The sequence below is a fragment of the Chiloscyllium plagiosum genome, chromosome 2 (genome assembly GCF_004010195.1).
Source record: "Chiloscyllium plagiosum isolate BGI_BamShark_2017 chromosome 2, ASM401019v2, whole genome shotgun sequence".
Classification (NCBI taxonomy): domain Eukaryota; kingdom Metazoa; phylum Chordata; class Chondrichthyes; order Orectolobiformes; family Hemiscylliidae; genus Chiloscyllium; species Chiloscyllium plagiosum.
The window spans coordinates 82,101,605-82,124,552 of NC_057711.1; the positions used below are offsets into that span (position 1 = coordinate 82,101,605).

At 42.2% G+C, this 22,948-nt stretch overlaps 1 protein-coding gene across 2 annotated transcripts in view; it reads right to left on the reverse strand.

Moving 5' to 3' along the window:
• Positions 1–22,948, reverse strand: part of frmd3 (FERM domain containing 3) — a 245,765-nt gene that overhangs the window by 199,801 nt on the left and 23,016 nt on the right. The window contains exon 2 of one of the 2 annotated variants that reach the window (XM_043712851.1): positions 18,013–19,315. In XM_043712851.1, the coding sequence (XP_043568786.1) occupies positions 18,013–18,117 (105 nt within the window). In that variant the 5' untranslated portion in view covers positions 18,118–19,315. Of the gene's footprint in view, positions 1–18,012; positions 19,493–22,948 lie in introns of those variants that run through there. The other variant, XM_043712861.1, reaches the window with a different exon arrangement.

The following is a 22,948-nucleotide window of genomic DNA, read 5'->3' on the forward strand; positions in this document are numbered from 1 at the left end:
TCCTGTGCCCGCTCAGTGACATCTTTCACGTTGGCACCAGAAATGCAACAAACCATCCTGGAGCCTCATTCATTGCCACTGAAAAGCCTATGTCCATGACTGTTGAGACCCCATCACCACCATTTGCCTCTACTTCAACCCTCCCTGCTGTATAACAGACCAATTGCGGTACCATTGATCTAGCTGTTACTGTTGATTTCCCCCAATAGGTAACTTGCGCCCCGACCACCCCCCACCACACCCCCACCCCCCCACCAATATCCAAAACCCGGGGAGTTGACAGGGGAATGGCCACAGAGGACTCATGCATTGCCTACCTAAGTTTACTGGTCTTCCTGATGGTCACCCAACATTCTTCTTTCTGTGTAGCCCTTACTTATGATGTTACCAGCTCACTAAATGTGTTATCCACAATGGTCTCAGCCTCATGGAATACATAGTGAGTCCATTCACAGCTCCAGCCACTGGTTCCTGAACAGCCAATTGCACACAACCTCCAGAGATCCCATCTGGATTCAGCAAGATTCTGAATTCTGTCGCACAGGTGTCTATCAGCAGAGTTTTGGGTGGTTGGTGAAGGATAGGGCTTGAAATGCTGGGCTCACCAGCCTTGGGGATGGTGGACACTAGATGGTCCTGACACAATTAATCCTTACAGTGTCAGCCAATATCTGCTACTTGGCTAAAGTTATACAAAGTCTGATGACTATAATACTCAACCCTGAAAATGCACATGGGATTGAGGCAGCTCAGGTATGCAGTGACCTTTTAGAGAAAGTGACCCCAATTTGTCATTGACCCTAGATGCCAAACCATCCCTCAGGATCTCCCACCCAACAATTTGAACCACTGAGGAAATTCCCTTCAAAACAACATGGAGGAGTTTCCTGTATGGTCTACAGATACACATTCTCCACTTCTTCATCCTTGTCCACTGACCAAAAAAAAAACCGTTGGCATGTTACTGTACCTTCTGGTGGTGAAGATCCCATGTGACATAAGGAGGTCCTCCCTCTTTGCACTGGGGCTTTGAGGTGGAGAGTGTTGCATGCTGCAGTCCCAGGCAATAAAACGTTAATGCGGTTCAGTGGGTGCAAGCCTGGAGGAAGCAGTTTTCCACATTTCCTTGGATTTTTTTTTGTTAGTAGACCTTGTTTAGTTTTGTTTTTAATTTTTTGACTGTACTTCAGCTCTATGCCTCCTATCCATCAAGATAGTCATCTACAGGTCAATGCACTGGGATGTGGACGGGGTTTAGCACCCGGTTGTCTGTCCTTCTTCCGTGGTTAAGCCGCACAGGTGTCCTTGGAAAAGGAACATGCAGAATCCACAAGCATGATGCAGATCGACAGGGACTGGTGGTCTCTACAGGGGCTGATCTATATCACCACCTCCAGAGGTGACACTGGAAATTAGTTTAGATAAGCTTCCATTACTCATTCTGATGTTTGTTTTTGTTACTGTGCAATATTGGGGGCTGTGTAACTTGCCATATTTTAAAAATAAAGATAAGAGATGGTGACAATTCCTGACATGAAAGGCTGAGGGGATAGCTAGCAGATCCAGTTCACCACTTACTCCTATAAATCTCCACCTTGGCCAGCAGTCACTAGCATCTCAGATATGCTCAATGGGCAGTAACTGCCTGTACCCACTCCGGTGGCTACTGACATACCTCTACATGAAGAAGCTGAAAGTTCCTTCAGAAAACTCAGAATCAATTGTCCTCAATGCCATTCCCTCCAGAAGAGTGAGGGCGCAGTTTTGCCACAGATTGCAGATTCCTAGGTCACAGTCGCAGAATTATGTTATCTGCTGAAGTGGCACCTGCAACCTGTAGGGGTGGGTAGTCATCCTATCTTGGAGCCATTAAGGTGATAACTGCGCTAAATGTTTGTGCAACTGGCTGTTCCCAACGGTCCACTGAGCCTCCGTGTGAGATCTTGCAAGTCTTGAACCCATAAATATTCCAAAACGTATTACCAATGTAAATTGTGCCATGTCACACTGCTTCATTCATTTCCCCATGATGAGAGCAATGCTGCAGCTCAGGCAGTCAGCTCAGCTACAAAGCTGGTTGCCCTACCTCGGTCTAGGATACTACAGACTATACACAAGTCACACTGAAAGCACTATTTCATAAAGCAGCTGACTGCATCAACAGGTTCTAATTCATCAATATACAATTCATCTGTGATCATTGGTACATCTAAGAAGTCTATGCCAAATACACTATGATGCCTACATTCTCATGATTTCTCAGGTACTGCTTCACTTCAAGGGCTGGATGCTTTACAATGATAGTTACTGGGAAACAAGGGGTACCCTTTTCAACCATGGAAGATTTTGCAACCTCATGACAGGTTGAGTGTAATTCAATGCACCACATTCTTCAACAAGGCCCATCCTGCAGCAGACAACAGATTACACACTTGATCGATTTATTGGGGATTTTCTTTTGGAGGGGAGGCCCTGACTACACTTCAGACAGAGTGTGCCACATAATCCTAGTATGCTGCAAAACTCTGCACAACTGGCGGGATCAAAGAAGAGATGTGATGGATGCTGAAAAGCTGGGACAGTAGCAGCAATTTTCCAAGGAGGAAAGTGAGGACATTAAACAGGAGAAATATCACCTTCTGTATGATAGAGTGCTGTAGTATCAGGCCCAGCCACAAGTCTTAATTGAGACCCGGCTCCAATAGGTGTGAGCTAGGTGCAGTGATGCTTCATAGACTGTAAATGTGCTGTTTATCAAAGGCTGAGCAGTTTGTCCCTACTGCCAGAAGTAGATGGAGCTTTTCTTTGACATTTCTTCATTTTGCTTTTTATAAATAAAAATTTAATATTTTCCAGTGCATGATGCTCTCACATTAAACAATGAGAAAATGTTGTGCTACACTGGGTGTTAAAGCAAGAGTAGCATCCCCTTAGACAGAGTTCTAAAGTCAGATGACTCCACGAATAGGTAACTTGAGTAGCTGGGTTCTCATAGGCGCTGTTGCAATGACTGTCGATCAGATGAGTGATGGTGTAAAATGGCAAACATACTTGTGAATGTGAGCTTGTATTTGCAACAATGTCTCAGCCAAGTTCCCTCAAAAATATCTTTCATTTCCCTTCTACAACAAGTACCGTGAAAGCTACTTCTAGCTGGCAGCGATTGACCTGGCGCACAGCAGAGTTTTAGAATGGCACAAGCACCAGGGAGCCAGAAAAGTCCTGGCAGTGGTGAGTACTTCCGCTGTTGCTGAGTGCACAATAGCATGAGTGGGATGCTATGGAGGCATGGTGCACTGGTTATGGGGTAGGATGCAGAGAACTGTATGAGATAACTTGGTAGTGTTCAAGGAGAGAAACCTTCCATGCAAGTCCCTGAAATGGACACAGCCAGTTTCTGGTAAATTCAACCCAAAGTGTCTGCATCTTTTTACATGTGCCTGACCTGCATTCTATGAAGCGATGCTCCATTTAACTGTTTCAAAGTAAGTGTGATTGTGAAAAACTGGCAACACAGTGAGAGCGCGCAGGGGAGAGCAAGAGAGCAAGTCAATCATATTTCCTTTGCAGACCAATAGTTACACATTCTTTTTTGATATCTGACGACAATACCATAGAATAGTGATTTTTAAGGCGGCTTGTAGCTCAGGTAGATGGTAAGTATGTAAGCTATCTCACTGATCTTGAACTTTGTTTTCAGACGTTTCGTCACCATACTAGGTAACATCATCAGTGAGAGTCTCCGGTGAAATGCTGGTGGTATGTCTTACCTCTCTATTTATAGGTCTTGGTTTCTTAAGGTGGGTGATGTAATTTCTGGTTCTTTTTTTCAAGGGAAGGTAGATGGCGGCACGGTGGCAGAGTGGTTAGCATTACTGCCTCACAGCGCCAGAGACCCGGGTTCAATTCCCACCTCAGGCAACTGACTGTGTGGAGTTTGCACGTTCTCCCCGTGTCTGCGTGGGTTTCCTCCGGGTGCTCCGGTTTCCTCCCACAGTCCAAAGATGTGCAGGTTAGGTGACTTGGCCATGCTAAAATTGCCCGTAGTGTTAGGTAAGGGGTAAATGTAGGGGTATGGGTGGGTGGCGGGTCAGTGTGGACTTGTTGGGCTGAAGGGCCTGTTTCCACATTGTAATGTAATGTAATCTAATCTAATCTAAATGGAAAGACAAGACGCACTATCACTAGTTTCTATACATACATACAAAGAAGGACACCACTTTGACTGGGACAACACATACATCCTAGAACAAGTGAAACAAAGACATGCATGAGAATTCTTAGAGGCATGGCAGTCTAACCAGAACTCCATCAATATACACGTCGTTTTAGATCCTATCTACCTTCCCTTGGAAAAAAGAACCAGAAATGGCATCAGCCACCTTAAGAAACCAAGACCTATAAATAGAGAGGTAGGACATATCACCAGCGCTTCACCGGAGGTGATGATGTTACCTAGTATGGTGATGAAATGTCTGAAAACAAACCTTCAAGCTCAGTGAGCTAACTTAAATACTGTAGAAATTTATTAATTCACATGGCAAAGGCTGTGATTTGTTTGTTTCTCAATTAAGTTATAAATTAAATATTTTATTTTAAATCTTAAGTACTACCTGGTACCCGAATTGTGAAATACCATCTTCCTTCACTTCTCTGAACATATAGTTAAAAATCATACAACACCAGATTATAGTCCAACAGGTTTATTTGGGAGTACTAGCTTTCCAAACACTGCTCCTTCATCATGTAGCTGTGGAGCAGGATCATAAGACATAGAATTTATAGCAGAAGATCACAGTGTCATGCATGCAACTGATACAATATACTGAACAAACCTAGATTGCTGTTGTCTTTCCTCTTTTAAAATGGGCTGCAGATTTCAATTAATTAATATGTAAATCCCAGAACTTCTTTCAAGTCACATTCTTGAGATAACTTAAGGTTTTATTAAAAAAAGGTGACATCTCCGTTCAGACAATGCATTAAAGGTGTGAAGTTAGAGTCTGTCTACAGGTATATCCCAATCTTGAGTCAGGCTGGTTCTATTTCCAAAGTATGAATTTATAAAATGTCACATGGATTGACTGCTTACATTGACTACATGCAGATTGTGTGCTTTTTGAACAAAATAGAATGTATCTGCAATTATAATTCTGCAAATGCAAATTCATCCCATAGACTTATGTGTGTGCATGCATGTGGGAGGGGGGAGGAAAGAGAGAGAAAGAGAGAAAGAGAGAGAGAGAGAGAGTGTGAGTGAGTGAGTGAGTGAGTGAGTGAGTGAGTGAGAGAATGCGAAAGTGTATAGTGAAGTGGGATCAAACCTGTAGTGTGACATGAATCCAGGGTCCCGGTTGAGACCATCCTCTTGGGTACTGAACTTGGCTATCAGCCTCTGCTCAGCCACTCTGCGTTGTTGCATATCCCAAAGACAGTCATCCGAAGATCCGAGGCCCAATGTCCCTGACCACTGAAGTGTTCCCCAACTGGAAGAGAACATTCCTGTCTGGCAATTGTTGCACGTTTTCCATTCATCCATTTTCGCAGTTTCTGCTTGATCTCGCCAATGTACCATACCTCGGGGCATCCTTTCCTGCAGCATATGAGATAGACAATGTTGACCGAGTCACATGAGAACCTGCCTCGTACATGGTAGGTGGTGTCCCCACTTGTAATGGTTGTATCCATATCGATACTCTGACACATCTTGCAGTGGTTGCCCTGACAGTTGTGTGGTGTTGTGGTCGATGTTACCCTAAAGATGGGAAATTTGCTGCGAATGATGGTGTGTTTAAGGTTTGGCTGTTGTTTAAAGGTGAGAAGTGGAGGCATAGGGAAGGTCTTGGTGAGGTGCTCATTCTCACTGATATTGTGCTGCAGGCTGTGAAGAACATGGCGTAGTTTCTCCACTCCTGGTAAGTACTGGACAAAGAAGGGTGCCCTTTCGGTCGCATCCCTGTCTGTCTTTTGAGGAGGTCATTACTGTTTCTCACTGATCGTATGGTTCTCCATGTGATAATATGGCTATTTTGCCGATATTCATTTAACCATTTTGACACTATTTTTTCCTGTTTAAATTGAGCCACGTAATTGTTTTTCTTTCTCTAATCAGGATATATCACATGATACACATTAATCTTGTCAATTGGCTTGAAGATTGCCATTAGGATTGGTGGAGGTTGCCATAGTAAATTTAAACTAATGAACAATAATGATCACCAGTAAATAATTAATAATTGCAATATGGTTTGATCTTTAAGAAACTCAGATTGAATTTTGTACAAGGTATATGAAAAATAAGCTTCTTGGCTAAAAAAAAACCATCACACAAGATTAGATGTTATTCAAATATATACAGTGCTTCAAACCACAATGAAGTAAAATGAAATGTTTTAAGCAGAAACATGAACAATTTCATTGAAAAGATTTATGTAAGTCTCAGCATTTTTATTTCAAACCATTTGCAATCTGATAACCCTTAGGAATTTTCAAATGCTATGACACCGCATGAGTGGATGAAGTTATCATTTCAAAATACTGGCAACGTATGAATTCCAATTATAGTTTAGAATCAGTGCTTGAAAGTATAAAGGCAACCATTAATTTGTTGAGTAAATGTATTCATAACATTTTAATAAATGAGTTTTATTTAAAAGTGTGATTCAGAAATGCCAATGAAAGCATAAACACCCAACATATACTTTCTTGATGCCAACGGCAACAAAGGAGCAAAACTCAAATGTGAATTGCGTTTATTTTCCAAATCAAGACACTACTGAGATGATTACTGTTGGACTGAATGCAGTACCAGCTAGTGATAGGAACTTTACTGTAACAATAAAATGTATACATCAAGTCTAATTGAATTTTTAAATCAGCCAGTCAAATCATTGTTAATGAAACAGGGCTTTTGTCATATATTTCAATACAGCAGTTATTGGTTCAGTTATTGCAGTCCCTTGGGTTACCACAATATAAGATTTCCATCATTGTATTACATTAGGGTAAAACTGTGTAATGAAGAAAAATAATTGCAGAACAATTCCAGATAGATCTATTCCTTCTACTGCTTTAATTGGAAAAAATAAAACATTGTTCATTGTGGCTAGCCCAAGCTCTCAACTGAGAAGTGAAGTATAGTCCATGATGCCTAACAGAGATGGTGGAAATACTATCTGGATCCTGCAAGATTTTTTGCCAATTTCCCTTAAAAAAGGTATATACTCCACTTTTCCAGTTATTCAATAAATTTGCCCAGTGAATATTTAAGTCAGATTAACCAAGTAACCCAATATAAAATTTGGCCACTGCTGCATTAGTTGATGTAATCAAGGACAGCAATACAGACGTAGAACTTGACTTCATTGTCCACAGGTTAGGGAGTAAAACAAAAGATTCTAACTAACAAGCTGCAGCTCTAATTAAATGGGCAGGAGTGTATGATCATATCAGTAAAAGGCAGAATCTGGTTGGATTGAGATGCTGCTCACAAATAACTGGTCAACACTCAATGAATACACCAAAAGATAATTATATTTAAACAGTATTTAAGTTCACATCTGGAGGGCTTTCATGGTACAGTGGTAGTGTCCTACCCTTGGGCCACAAGATTTGGGTTCAAGTCCCACCTGCTCCAGAACTGTGTTGTAATATGTCTGAATAGTTGATTTAAAACACTACTTTAACTTCACCTTTTTAAATGAGAGCTTTATTTCTGTTAGCCATACTCCAGAAAACTCATGTCCCACTTACTGACTTCTCCAATTCGTACCCAAATAACCCTTAATTAGTTTATCCATCATCTGTTCCCTTATTCCATTAAGTCACTATTTTTTTCTTTAATCGACCTGTTCAGAGATGTTTTACACACATCTGGAGCAGGTGGGACTTAAGCCCTGGTCGACATGGCTCAGAAGTAGGGACACTAACTTTGAGCGCAACACTCTTTCATTAAGTCATAACTATCCTTTGCTATAACCCTTTTGAGATGATATGAATAACATATCAACAAACAGCAAGTATCTCACTGAGGAAAGAATCAACACCTTCAGAACAGAAGTGGGGATGGCTAGGTTTGGGGAGGGGAGGGACTGGAGGGTGGGGGTAGTCAAGGAAGAGAATGGGAACTAAATTAGCAAACAAAAACATACCACTGTATAAATACATTAAGCTACTCATGTTGTATTCTGCAGGATCTATAAATGTCATAGCTTCACTGAGTGACAAATGACACATTACCTGGTTAGAAGCCAACATTGTACACTGGATTTCAGTTCCCAGGAGGGAAACTGAGAGAGATTGACAACAGCCATCCTACCCATGAGATGCCACAACAGATTTTAAGCATCTTTCCGCAACTTCTTTTGCCTACCAGCAGTCCTCCAATAACAAAATGGTTACTAGCTGGCAATCGGAAGATCAAGATCAGAAAGCACATATAGCATCCAATGGCAAAAAGATAAATTGCACTTCTGATCTCATCCCTTCCCCTACCTCAAGGACCAGATTAGAATTCCCCACTCCTCTATTTCCACATCAGCAGCATTGGCATTCAAATGTAGATCTTCTAACATTTCCACCAGGTCCAGCATAATGCCACTTAACAGATACTCCCCTTCTCTGTCAGCATTCTATTGGAGCTGTTCCCTCTGCAACACCCTGGTCTATTCTTCCATTAACCCAAAATGTTATTCCACATCCCAACATTTTACCATGCAATTGTAAAAGATGCAACACTTTACCTCTTCCTTCCTCACAGTCCAAGGCCTCACACATTCCTTCTTTGTAAAGTAGCATTTTAATTGTACTTTTTACAATCTAGTCTACTGCTACCACTACTCACAATGTGGTCACCTCCACACTGGGGAGACTAAACACAGACTGCTTGACCACTTTGCATCACTGAGCAGTCTGCAAGAATGAATTCAAACTTGCAAGTGCACTCCATTTCAATACATCATCTTCTGTCCTGCTTACATTTCTGTCCCAGGCCTGCTGCAGTGCTCCAGTGAAGCCCAAAACAAGTTAGAGAACAGCAACTCATTTTCTGTTGAGGCACTTTCCAGGGGCTGGACACACCATGCAGCCAGTTTGATATTGGCATCCACACTAATCTACTTTTATTATATAAGAATAGAACCAGTTGAAAGCAGTCCCATCCAGATGAACAACTGTGGTGTGGTCAACCATGTGTTAGCTGCAGAGCTGATGAGAAGCATAAGGAGGGATAGTTTACTTTTATCATAATCACATAGAAGGCCAGTGTGATTAAAAAACAGATTCAGTATTGTAGCAGGGCCTAGAACCTGATGGGAGAAATTCAAACATGGAGTTCTGGGAAAATTTGGGAGGCATCAGCACTTCCAAAGATTTGAGAAGCAAGCGAAGTTGGAAATAGAGTGGAAGTTTGCAAGGACAGTAAGTTCAAAGATTTTTTTAGTACAATATATGGTTAAATTTTTTTAATCAACGATTCAGAAATATTAATACACACTTCTGGAGCAGGTGGGACCTGAACCTAGGCCTCCTGGCTCAGAGGTAGAGACACTACCATTGTGTCACAAAAACCCTCAGGGTATATGGTTAATTTTAAAAGAAAAAGGTCAGCACCTGAGGAAAAATAATCATTCACAATATCAGCTAACAGGAGGGTCACGTCACCAATTTTGTGGGAACACAGGGTGGCACGGTGGCTCAATGGTTAGCACTTCTGCCTCACAGCACCAGGGACCTGGGTTCAATTCCCACCTCAGGCAACTGTCTGTGTGGAGCTTGCGCATTCTCTGCTCCGGTTTCCTCCCACAGTCCAAAGATGTGCAAGTTAGGTGAATTGGTCATGCTAAATTGCCCGTAGTGTTAGGTGGGTTAGTCAGGGGTAAATGTAGGGGAATGGGTCTGGGTGGGTTGCTCTTCAGTGGGTCGGTGTGGACTTGTTGGGCCGAAGGGCCTGTTTCCACACTGTAGGGAATCTAATCTTAATGCTATAACCTGCCAGAAATCATAATTTTCTACTGCATAGTATTAAGATTGCAAGAGGACTGTTAGGTGCGCTGACGCAAATGCTTCACACTTCTTAAGTGATAACGAACTGTTGAAAAAAAATGCATTCAGTGTTTATTGCAACTTAAGTCATTTCTAATCACTAGCACAAATTCAGATTCCAGCCTCCTGCAACCTTCTTCCCTTTTCAAATTTTCTCTCTCTCTCTTTGCCTATGATGGGATATTGGGATGGTGCTCAGGGTGTCAGCAGTCACTCAAAAAGCTTGTTATTTTAATGTGTAAGATTGCACATTAAGTACCAATAGGCTACTTGACTGAAGGGAACATTACAGTCAGTTCTGATATTCTCCCATGTCCTTACCCCCAACCCCTGCACTCCAGATATAGTCCTCACATGGTCTGCTTTATCACACTATCCATTGTTAACCACTAACAGTCCCCATTATTAGCTATTCTTCCACCTTGCCTGACCATTATCTACTCCTTTGTCTGTCCAACTGTCTTTCTCTCACTTTAGGTTCTATCTCCACTTATTATGTATACCTTACCCCCATCTCCCCACCTTATCTCCAATACAAAAAACAACTTTTTCTTAGCTAACATCAGTTCTGAGTTACTGTACCTAAAACATTAATTCTGATTTCTCTCCACAGATTCTGCCAGACCTGTTGAGCCTTTCTGACAATATCTGTTAGATTCTGATATGGTATTTAGCTGATAATATCTGTCACAGTCACTCTATTGATCATGAACATTTTTTTCTGTTTCTCTAGTTGATAAAAATTAAAGGCAATTGTAGCGCCCATAGTTCCTCCAAATTGAAATTTGGCAACTTAACATCCAACAGCATACAAACATGGAACCGTCTTGGTCTATATGGCTTATGATTTTTTAATAGTATGAATGGATAGAGATACAAGCAGATGCAGTACATTATCCATGAAACAATTATTTACAAGTTAATCTGAATGCTGTTAGAGTTTTGAAATCGGTCCAAATATCCATTATCTGTATTGTGCCTGTTATATTACTTTTATTCATTCACGAAATGACGGCGTCACTGACTTGCTAGCATTTATTGCCCATTGCCTAATTGCCCAGAGGGCAGTTAAGAGTCAACCATATAGCTGTGGGTCTGAAGTCACATGTCGGCCAGACCAAGTAAAAATGGCAGTTTCTTTCCCTAAAGGGCAGGTAAACCAGATGGGTTTTTCCAACAATCAGCAATGGATACCTGAATGAATTGAATTGAATTTATTGTCACGCGTACCGAGGCACAGTGAAAAGCTTTGTCTTGCGAGCAGGCAGATCACAGAGTTAAGTAGCATAGATAGTAAATAATAGGTAAACAGTAGCAAAAACCAAAACACAAATACAGACGAATGTTAAAAGTTTGTGAGTCCATTCAGCATTCTAACAACACTAGGATAGAAACTGTTTCGAAACCGGCTGGTGCATGTGTTCAGGCTTCTGTACCTTCTCCCCGATGGTAGAGATTGTAGAAAAACATTGCCAAGGTGGGATAGAACTTTGAGAATGCTGGCAGCGTTTCCTTGACAGCAGGCCTGGTAAATGGATTCTATAGATGGGAGGTTGGCCTTTATGATTGTCTGGGTCAAGTTCACCACGTCTCAGATCTTGAATGGTACAGTTGCCATACCAGGCAGTGATATATCCAGTCAGAATGCTCTCAATAGCACACCTATAAATGTTAGCAAGGGTATTTGCCATCGTGCCAAATTTTCTCAGCTGCCTGAGGAAGAAGACATGTTGTTGAGATTTTGTAAACAGTGCATCCACATGAAGAGTCCAAGAAAGCTTGTTGTGGATGACCACTCCTAAGAGCGTGACACTCTGCACCCATTCCACCTCTGTGCTGTTACGTGTAGAGGAGCATGAGTAACATACTGCCAAAAGTCAATAATGAGTTCCTTGGTTTTACTGGCATTGAGAGCTAGGTTGTTCTCAGTGCTCCATTTTCCAGGTCTTCCACCTCCCATCAGTAGTCTGTTTCATCGCCATATTTCATCCTGGTCACATTTATTGAGTTCAAATTCCACTATCTGCTGTGGCGGGATTTGAACCCAGATCCCCAGAACATTACCTGGGTCTCTGGATTAACAGTCAAGTGAAAATATCACTATGCCTTTGTCTCCTGGGTATATGTTATAGACATAACAACTTCACTGTGTCCTTTAAAGTTGGAAATATACAGTCTTTACTTAGTCCAGCCTCCCTGTGACTCTAGTTCTACAACAAAGAAGCTGACACTAACTGTTCTCTGAAATGGCCTACGAAACCTCTCCATTGTATCAAACTACTTACAAAGGTTAAAAGGACTGCTGTGGTTCAAGAAGATACATCATCTTCTCAGAGCAATCAGATGTGAGTAATAAACACTAGCTTTGCCAGCAATCCCCAAAGACCAAGAATGAATTATAAGGAAAAACTTGTAATTTTAGTACATTATAGCTCTCCTCGCCCATTGTGTCATTACATACAATTGCTATTTGGTGTGAGTGCATGAAAATAAAATTCCGTAGTGCAAAGAAATTATCAGTTCAGATCTTTCAAAATACTTCCTTCAGTCAAGTGGTGTTATTGTGTGAAAAGCAGGAAAAGTACAACAGGACCGAAACATCAATTTTCCTGCTCCTAAAATGCTGCCTGACCTGCTGTGCTTTTCCAGCACCACTCTAATCTTGATTCTAACCTCCAGCATCTGCAGTACCCACTTCTGCCCTGTTAAGAAAAGCATATCCATCTTAGATCCAAGTGAGAATTAGAAAATACTTCCCAGTGGAATCCAAATTCAAAACCCAGTTGAGATAATAGTTTTCTCAGCTGAATGATACTAAGAAATGGAATCTTGATCATTTTGATATTAGCATTCATGTATTAGAATACAAGTTATTGACCCCAGTTAATTTCCTTAGAGCAAAGAGGGGTCATGAGAAAATATTGGTCTTTGCAACAATCTTCCAGCAGAAGTACTGAGTGGATGGTCCATCTCGGCCTCCTCCAGTGGTTTCCAGCATCACAGTTGCCAGTCTTTAATTCACTCCACGTGACATCAAGAAATGGTCAGAGCACAAGATACTACAAATGCTGTGAGCCCTGACAACATTCCAGTAATAGTACTGAAGACGTGTGCTCCAGAACTTGACGCACCCCTAGCCAAGCTAATCCAGTATAGCTACAACACTGGCATCTACTCAGCAATGTGGAAAATTGCCCAAGTATGTCCTGCATATGAAAGGAATGACAAATCCAGCCTGACAATTACTGCCGCATCACTCTACTCTCAATGATCAGTAAAGTAGTTGAAGGGATCATCCACAGTGCTGCAAAGCAGCAAGTTCTCAGTAACAAACTGTTCACAGACACTTAGTTTGTGATCTGCCAGGGCCACTCAGCTCCTAATCTCATTACAGTCTTGGTTCAAACAGCTGAATTCAGAGGTAAGGCAACAGTGACATCAAGGCTGCATTTAACTGTGTGTGGCATCAAGGAGCCTTAACAAAACTGGAATCAACAGTAATCGGGGGCAAACTCTCTGTCACATAGGAAGATGGTTCTGGTTGTTGGAGGTCAGTCATTTCAGCTCCAAGATATCTTTGCAGAAGTTCCTCAGGGTAGCCTCCTCGGCCCAACCATCTTCAGCTGCTTCATCAATGACCTTCCCCCCATCACAAGGTCAGAAGTGGGGATGCTCGCCAATGACTGCAGAATGTTCAATATCATTCACGATTCCTCAGATACTGAGGTTTCCCATGTTCAACTGCAACAAGACTTGGACAATACCCAGTTTTGGGATGACAAGTGGCAAGTAACAGTTACACAATGTAAATGTGATATGTTTCCAATAAAAGACAATCTAACCACTACTGGGATTGTATTCGTTGGAGTTTAGAAGATTAAGGGGAGACTTAATAGAGACGTACAAAATAATACATGGCTTGGAAAAGGTGGATGCTAGGAAATTGTTTCCGTTAGATGAGGAGACTAGGACCCGTGGACACAGCCTTAGAATTAGAGGGGGTCATTTCAGAACAGAAATGCGGAGACATTTCTTCAGCCAGAGAGTGGTGGGCCTGTGGAATTCATTGCCACGGAGTGCAGTGGAAGCCGGGACGCTAAATGTCTTCAAGGCCGAGATTGATAGATTCTTGTTGTCTAGAGGAATTAAGGGCTACGGGGAGAACGCTGGTAAGTGGAGCTGAAATGCGCATCAGCCATGATTGAATGGCGGAGTGGACTCGATGGGCCGAATGGCCTTACTTCCACTCCTATGTCTTATGGTCTTATGGTCTTGACATTCAGTGGTGTTACCATCCATAAACACCCCACTATTAACATCTTGAGGGTTACCATTGACCAGAAGCTCAACTGGACTCATTATGTAGATACAGTGGCTACAAGAGCAGGTCAGAGGTAGGAATACTGTGACAAGTAACTCATCTCCTGACTCCTCAAAGCTTTTCCAGTATATAAATAGCACAAGTCAGGAGTTTGATGGAATAGTCCCCATTTGACCGGATGAGTGCAGCTCCAGCAACACTCAAGAACATTCTCACAGTCTAGGGCAAGGCAACCTGCTTGACTGATCACAGATGCAAAAATTCACTTCCTCTACCACCAAAGCTCAATAGCAGCAGTGTGTACTGTCTATGAGATGCACTGCAAAAATCCACCAAAGATCCTTAAATAGCACCTTCCAAACCATAACCACTTGCATCTCGAACAAGAGCAGCAGATACAGTACATGGGAACACCATTACTTGCGATTACCCATTCAAGCCACATATCATTCTGACTCAGAAATACATTGCTCTCCCTTCGCTGTCACTGAGTCAATATCCTGGAATTCCCACCTTAATGATATTGCGGGTCTACCTACACCACATGGACTGCAGTGGTTCAAGAAGGCAGCTTCTCAGGGGCAACTAGGGATGGGCAATAAATGCTGGCCAGCCAGCAGTGCCCACTTTCCCATGAAAGAATGAAAATAAACTGGTGGGTAGGATTGAGAAAAAGACAAGATACTCTATAAGCATATCAAGGGCCAGAGGATAACTAAGGTTATCCACACTGTAAGTAATCTAATCTAAGGGGAGTGCCCATTAGGAACAAAGGAGGCCATCTGTGTGTGGAGCTGGATGACATTGGTAGGATATTAAATGAGTACTTTACATTTTTCTACACGTGGGAGAAGGAGGATGCATGTACAAAATTTGGGAAAAGAGACTGGAGCTTCTTGAACATTGACATATGGAGTGAGGAGGTAATGGAGGTTTTGATGGGATTAAAAGTCAACAAATCCCCAGGTCTGGATGAGTTGCATCGCAGGCTGCTGTAGGAGATGAGGGAGGAAATTTCAGGAGCTCTGACCCAAATTTTAATTCCTCTCTGGCCATAGGGAAGGTGCCAGAGTTCGAGAGAACAGATAATGTGGTTCAATTTTTCAAGCAGGAAACCAGAAAATTAGACAAGTGAATCTTACATCAGTGGTAGGGAAACTACTGGAGAAAATTCTGAAGGAGAGAATTAATCGCCAGTTGGACAGGCAAGGTTTGATTAGGAGTAGTCAGCATGACTTTGTCAGAGGGAGACCTAACTAATTTGTTCGAACATTTTTTGAGAAGATTACCAGGTCTGTAGATGAAGTTAGTGCAGTTGATATAATTTGCATGAATTTCAGCAAAGCCTTTAACAAGGTCCCACATGGGAGACTGATAAAGAAGTTAAAAGCTCATGGGATCTGGTGTAATTTGGCAAGTTGGGTGCAAAATTGGCTTAATGGTAGGAGACAAAGGCTGATGGTAGAAGGCTGTTTGTGTGACTGGAGGCTGGTGTCCAGTGGCATACCAGAGAGGTCAGTGCTGCATCCCTTACTGTTTGTGATACATATAAACAACATAGATGAGAATGTTGTTTGGGTGAGCAGTGAGTAATTACGTTTGCAGATATGACAAAGAATGGCTGGATGGTTGACAATGAAGAAGGTGTTAGATTATGGAAGAACATAAATGGATTAATCCAATGGACAGATCGGTGACAGAGTGGAATTTAACCCTGAAAATTGTGAGGTGATGCATTTGGAATAAGGCAATACTCAGCAAATGGTAGGACACTAAGAAGCACAGAGGAATAAATGGATCTCAGGGTGCTTGTCCAGAGATCCCTGATGGTGGCAAGACAGATTAATAACATAGTTCTGAAGACATATGGAACACTTGCATATATCAGTCATGACATGATTTATAAGAGCAGGAAGGTTATGTTGGCGATTTATAAATCTTTGGTTGTGCCACAGTTGGAGTGCTGCTGGCAGTTCTGGTCATGAGACTCGAGGAACAACGAGATTGAACTAGAGGGGGTACTGAAGAGATTCACTAGGGTTTTGTCTGGAATTGAACACTAGCTGTGAAGAGAGGTTGGATTGTTTTCTTAAAGCACAGAAGGTTGAGAGGGGACCTAATTGAGTTGCATAAAATTATGAGGGCATGAAGAGAGTGCATGGAAAGCAGCTGTTGCCCTTAGTTGAACAGTCAATAGCAAGGGGTCATAATTTTAAAGGTAAAAGGCAGGATGTTTAAAGGAGATGTGAAGAAATTCCTTTTCACCCAGAGGATGGTGGGAATCTGGAATGCACTGTTGGGAAGGTAGTTGAGGTAGAAACAACCCTTAAAGAGTACTTGAATAAGCATTTGAAATGTCATAACATTCAAAGTTATGGGACAAGTACTAGAAAGTGGGATGAGTGTAGATTTAGACAAGAGTCATTTTGTTGTAGCAGACTCAATGGACCGAAGGGCCTCTTCTATAGTTATTCAATGATTCATACTACCGCTGGAAGACCAATTATATAATTTATAAAAGGTAGCTACAATGGTTGCTATGATTGACCAAAAAACCATATTAGAGAAAACATTCTCGAACTTTGACTAACAATTAAACTAATTTGCAACAACAAGACATAAGATGTTTGATAAATCAATTATTCCAGGGTTAGTTATTGCCAATAGCTAGGCTATTACTTCAAATAAATGAACATGACATTATATATAATATGTTAGCAGGCATGGATTCAAAATACATATCCTTATCAAAATATGTAGAACTGTTTCATTCGGTTAGGACAATTGTCTACAAAATGGAATACTAATAATATCAACTCATCAATGTTGCCCAAATACAGTAATTCACATCTTGAATAAAAAATTGTAAATATACACCTAAATGCTTTAAATAATGTTATTGAAATGTAAAAAAAAAACACTTCTGAAATGTTTTCCTCTATATTTAATGTGGTGTTAGCCTAAGTGAAAACAGCTTCATTATTATGATTCCACGGTACTGGTATAGAGTAATGTATTGATCTTAAACTCACCAAATGCATCAGTGCGCTGGAAGAAAATTCACGTATTGCAAATAAAGCACAAAGGCAAAGATGAACGCAACTCTTCATAACTAACCACTCTACCAGCGTCCAGAAGTCAAGAGGTGTAAAATAATTTTTAAAAATTGGATATCCACGATAAATACACTGAAACCCATGTGTGCGTTCATACAACACATATTTACTTTGTCCATTTATTTAAAAAAAAACAAATTTTCAGAAGGAGCAACAACTGGAATCAGATCAGTAAATGTATCCAATCACATAAGATATCAACTGAAAATCAAAAGCTATAATTAATCGTTATCATTCCAATGGCAACATGGTTGTGATAATTTTGTCATTATCACTTCGTAGTACGATACGCGAGGGCGGGGGAACTATGCGTGTATTTCAATAATATGGTAATAAACATGCATCATGTACTTTTAGTTTATAATCTATTTTAGAACAATATTACCAAAAGAAAATTAACAAAAGGTTTTTGACAGCAACCAAATAAATACTCGTGCTTCAAAGAGAAAACTCTCAATTCATGTAAGAATCTTCGAAGTAGTTTATTTGCGGCTAGATTTTAAAATGTTAAACCTATCAACCCCATTACTGTACCTGGATAATACAGGGTAGTTCAGTGTCATCCAGCAGTCTGATTGTACATTTGATCTCTTGGCTTAAGGACTTGATACTTGAACTGCGAAAGCGGAGCATTTTCATTCTGTTCTAATTTCTCTTAATTAATCATAGAAGCCGTCAACCTCAAAAACAAACATCTCCCGACTGAACTGAAAACGCCTTGGGCGTGTATCGTATTATGAAGAAAACACTACCACATGGAGAAGAACACTGACTGCGTCAAGCGGAGTCTATCTCAGATGCTCACTCAAGATTTCGTAGACATTTGTACGGCAAGAACATAAGCAGCAGGGTGGAAACTCCAACAATAGAATTTTAAACCAGAAAGTATTCTTTCCGTTGCTGGATAAGAACAGGCTGGAAGTCAAACACCTGTTCGATGTACAGTATATGGTAGCTGGAGCTCACGGTGCCTGCTTCAATGATGCTTCTCTGATGCATTGATCCAGCTCCTCCCCACTCCGAGGGCGGGCACGCCGCGCCGCGCCAGAAGTCAAGGCTCAGCCAATCACAGCGCTCCGTGCTCTCCTCGCGGTTACGCGCAGCAGGTGCGCGCGGAGCGGGCCGTCGTAGGAACAAAGAGCCGTCCGAGGATGGTACACAGCATCTCCGATTCATGTGAATACACGGCTATACTGTCTGCTTGCACATTGCCATTCGATGTTATTTCTGCATTTAGATACATACTTCTGACATTTTTCTGTCATCATTGCAATGTTACTTTATTTCCACAACGGGAGATTTATTTAAGTAAAATGGTGCATTATTTACCAGTTGAATGCAATATTGTTCGCATTGATTCCCACCTCCCCCCACCCCTTCCCCCAAACAAGTCAATTAGATACAGATTGCAACCATTGTTTTCTGCTGAAGAGAATCTTTGTAGATGATTACAAGTTGGGTGAGAACCCAGCTGCGCTGAATTGTTAGGGGTGCTATCCGGCATGACTTTTTCCTTCTCGCTCCGCTCATCGTTCTGGCCTGACCTTTCTGTCGTATTACTTTCCTTCTGGACGCTGTCCCAATACGAATATCTTCCGGTGAAAACGACCAAAAATCAGCTGAGACACTCAGCAGCTGCGCACCAGGCCAATCGCTGCAAGCCAGTAACTGGCCTTCACCGTTGCAATGTTAGAAGAATGCCCCGGAGACGTCCAACAGGGGCAAGTTGGCACCCCGGGATAGTGTCGTTTCCTTGGTACTGCCAGAGGTGACTACAACACCAGACCTTGCTGACTTGGTCCAAAGTCTCCACCCTGGTCAGTACTGTCTTCACAATCTAAAGGAATGCCCAGCAATAGAAGAAGAAAGTTAAAGACCCTCCAGCTTCTGCAAGTCATCTTCCCTCTATTAACTCACATTCTTTCTAGCTCTGCCACTGCACCACTTCCTGCCATGGATTTACCACTCATCAATTGCTTCCCTCCATTGCTCCTATCCATCTCAACCACAGACGAACTCCACATGAGGGAGGTTTCCTCCGGTTTCCTCCCACAATCCAAAAATGTGCAGGTTAGGTGAATTGGCCATGCTAAATTGCCCGTAGTGTTAGGTGAAGGGGTAAATGTAGGGGAATGGTTCTGGGTGGGTTGTGCTTCGGCGGGTCGGTGTGGACTTGTTGGGCTGAAGGGCCTGTTTCCACACTGTAAGTAAGTAATCTAATTTCTCCATTTCCTACTCAGAAACTCACCAACATTCTCCCACCTGTACCAGCACGAAAGTTGTGCCAACCACTATAATATTACTCAGTCCCTTCCTGTCGCCAAAATAGGGCAACGAGAGCCAATGTGCCCGAAACGTCGAATCTCCTGTTCCCTGGATGCTGCCTGACCTGCTGTGCTGTTCCAGCAATAAAGTTTCAACTTTGATCTCCAGCATCTGCAGACCTCACTTTCTCCCCATACCTAACATTTGTCATGTCACCTTGTATGAGGAGGGAATCCTTGCCTGAAGAGGAGAGGACTATAAGCAATCATGGTCAAAACAAAATAGCCATGTCCCAAGAATTAAATAAACTTCATTGTCAAATGTTGGCTGTTTACCAATTACCACCACTGTGAGCATGTTCTTACCATGTCCAAGCATGTTGTCCTTTTTTCACAACTCATTATCTCTGTCTCCTGCAGGCACCAGTAGCATCTGCACACCATCTGTCATGAAGAAGTAATCTCTTCCTGCTAAGTAAGAAGCCACAGCTCCCTCAGAGTGAGGCTGAAGATCCAGACCCCCCTTGCAGGGCCTCTCGGTCTCAGGATCGGTCAAAAAGAATCACTAGGAGTACAGTCTGTTTAAAGGAGAAAGTGAGGACTGCAGATGCTGGAGATCAGAGCTGAAAATGTGTTGCTGGAAAAGCGCAGCAGGTCAGGCAGCATCCAAGGAACATGAGAATCGACGTTTCGGGCATAAGCCCTTCTTCAGGAATCATTCCTGAAGAAGGGCTTATGCCCGAAACGTCGATTATCCTGTTCCTTGGATGCTGCCTGACCTGCTACGCTTTTCCAGCAACACATTTTCAGCTACAGTCTGTTTAAACCAAGGTTACCAGTTTAATAAATTAAGGCAGCCTGGTGCAGATTTGTCCAGCAACACAGAGTCATAGAGATGTACAGCATAGAAACAGACCCTTTGGTCCAACCCGGCAATGCCAACCAGATATCCCAACCCAATCGAGTCCCACCTGCCAGCACCCAACCCATATCCCTCCAAACCCTTGCTATTCATATACCCATCCAAATGCCTCTTAAATGTTGCAATTGTACTTCCCTCCACCACTTCCTCTGACAGCTCATTCCATACTCATACCACCTCCTGGTATTCCATGAGATCTAACCTTGTTGATCAGTCTCCCATGGGGAACCTTGTCAAATGCCTTACTTAAGTCCATACAGATCACATCGACCACTCTGTCCTCATCAATCATCTTTGTTACTTCTGTGTGAAAAAGTTGCCCCTGAGGTCTCTTTTATATATTTCCCCTCTCACCCTGAACCTATGCCCTCTAGTTCTGGACTCCCCGAACCCAGGGAAAATACTTTGCCTATTTACCCTATCCATGCCCCTCATAATTTTGTATGCCTCTATAAGGTCACCCCTCAACATCCAACACTCCAGGGAAAACAGCCCCGGCCTGTTCAGCCGCTCCCTATAGCTCAAATCCTCCAACCCTGGCAACATCCTTGCAAATCTTTTCTGAACCCTTTCAAGTTTCACTTTCCAATAGGAAGGAAACCAGAATTGCACACAATATTCCAACAGTGGCCTAACCAATGTTCTGTACAGCCGCAACATGACCTCCCAACTCCTGTACTCAATACTCTGACCAATAAAGGAAAGCATACCAAACGCCTTCTTCACTATCCTATCTACCTATGACTCCACTTTCAAGGAGCTATGAACCTGCACTCCAAGGTCTCTTTGTTCAGCAACAATCCCTAGGACCTTCCCATTAAGTGTATAAGTCCTGCTAAGATTTGCTTTCCCAAAATGCAGTACCTAGCATTTATCTGAATTAAACTCCATTTGCCACTTCTCAGCTCATTGGCCCATCTGGTCAAGATCCTGTTGTAATCTGAGGTAATCCTCTTAGCGGTCCATTACACCTCCAATTTTGGTGTAATCTGCAAATTTACTAACTGTACCTCTTATGCTCACATCCACATCATTTATGTAAGTGACAAAAAGTAGAGGACCCAGCACCGATCCTTGTGGCACTCCACTGGTCATAGGCCTCCAGTGTGAAAAACAACCCTCCACCACCACCCTATGTCTTCTACCTTTGAGCCAGTTCTGTATCCAAATGGCTAATACTCCCTGTATTCCATGAGATCCAACCTTGCTGATCAGTCTCCCATGGGGAACCTTGTCATACGCCTTACTGAAGTCCATTTAGATCACATCTACCATTCTGTCCTCATCAATCATCTTTGTTACTTCTTCAAAAAACTCAATCAAGTTTGTGAGACATGATTTCCCACACATAAAGCCATGTTAACTATTCCTAATCAGTCCTTGCCTTTCCACATACGTGTGCATCCTGTCACTCAGGATTCCCTCCAACAATTTGTCCACCACTGACGTCAGGCTCACCGGTCTATAGTACCCTGGCTTGTCCTCATCACCCTTCTTAAACAGTGGAACCACGTTAGCCAACCTCCAGTCTTCCGGCACCTCACCTGTGACTATTGATGATACAAATATCTCAGCAAGTGGCCCAGCAATCAACTTCTCTAGCTTCCCACAGAATTCTCGGGTACACCTGATCAGGTCCTGGGGATTTATCCACCTTTAACCATTTCAAGGCATCCAGCACTTCCTCCTCTGTAATGTGGACATTTTGCAAGATGTCACCAGCCTGTCCTCGGATGCTGCCTGAATTGCTGTGCTCTTACAGCACCACTGATCCAGAATCTATTTCACGACAGTCTATATCTTCCATATCCTTTTCCACAGTAAATACTGATGCAAAATATTCATTTAGTATCTCCCCCATTTTCTGCGTCTCCACACAAAGGCCATCTTGCTGATATTTGAGGGGCCCTATTCTCTCCCTAGTTATCCTTTTGTCCTTAATGTATTTGTAAAAACACTTTGGATTCTCCTTAGTTCTATTTGGCAACGCTATCTCTTGTACCCTTTTTGCCCTCCTGATTTCCCTCTTAAGTATACTCTTACTTCCTTTATACTCTTCTAAGGATTCACTCGATCTATCCTGTCTATACCTTACATATGCTTCCTTCTTTTTCTTAATCAAACCCTCAATTTCTTTAGTCATCCAGCATTCCCAATACCTACCAGTCTTTCCTTTCACCCTGACAGGAATATACTTTCTCTGGATTCTCGTTATCTCATTTCTGAAGGCTTCCCATTTTCCAGCCGTCCCTTTACCTGCGAACATCTGCCCCCAATCAGCTTT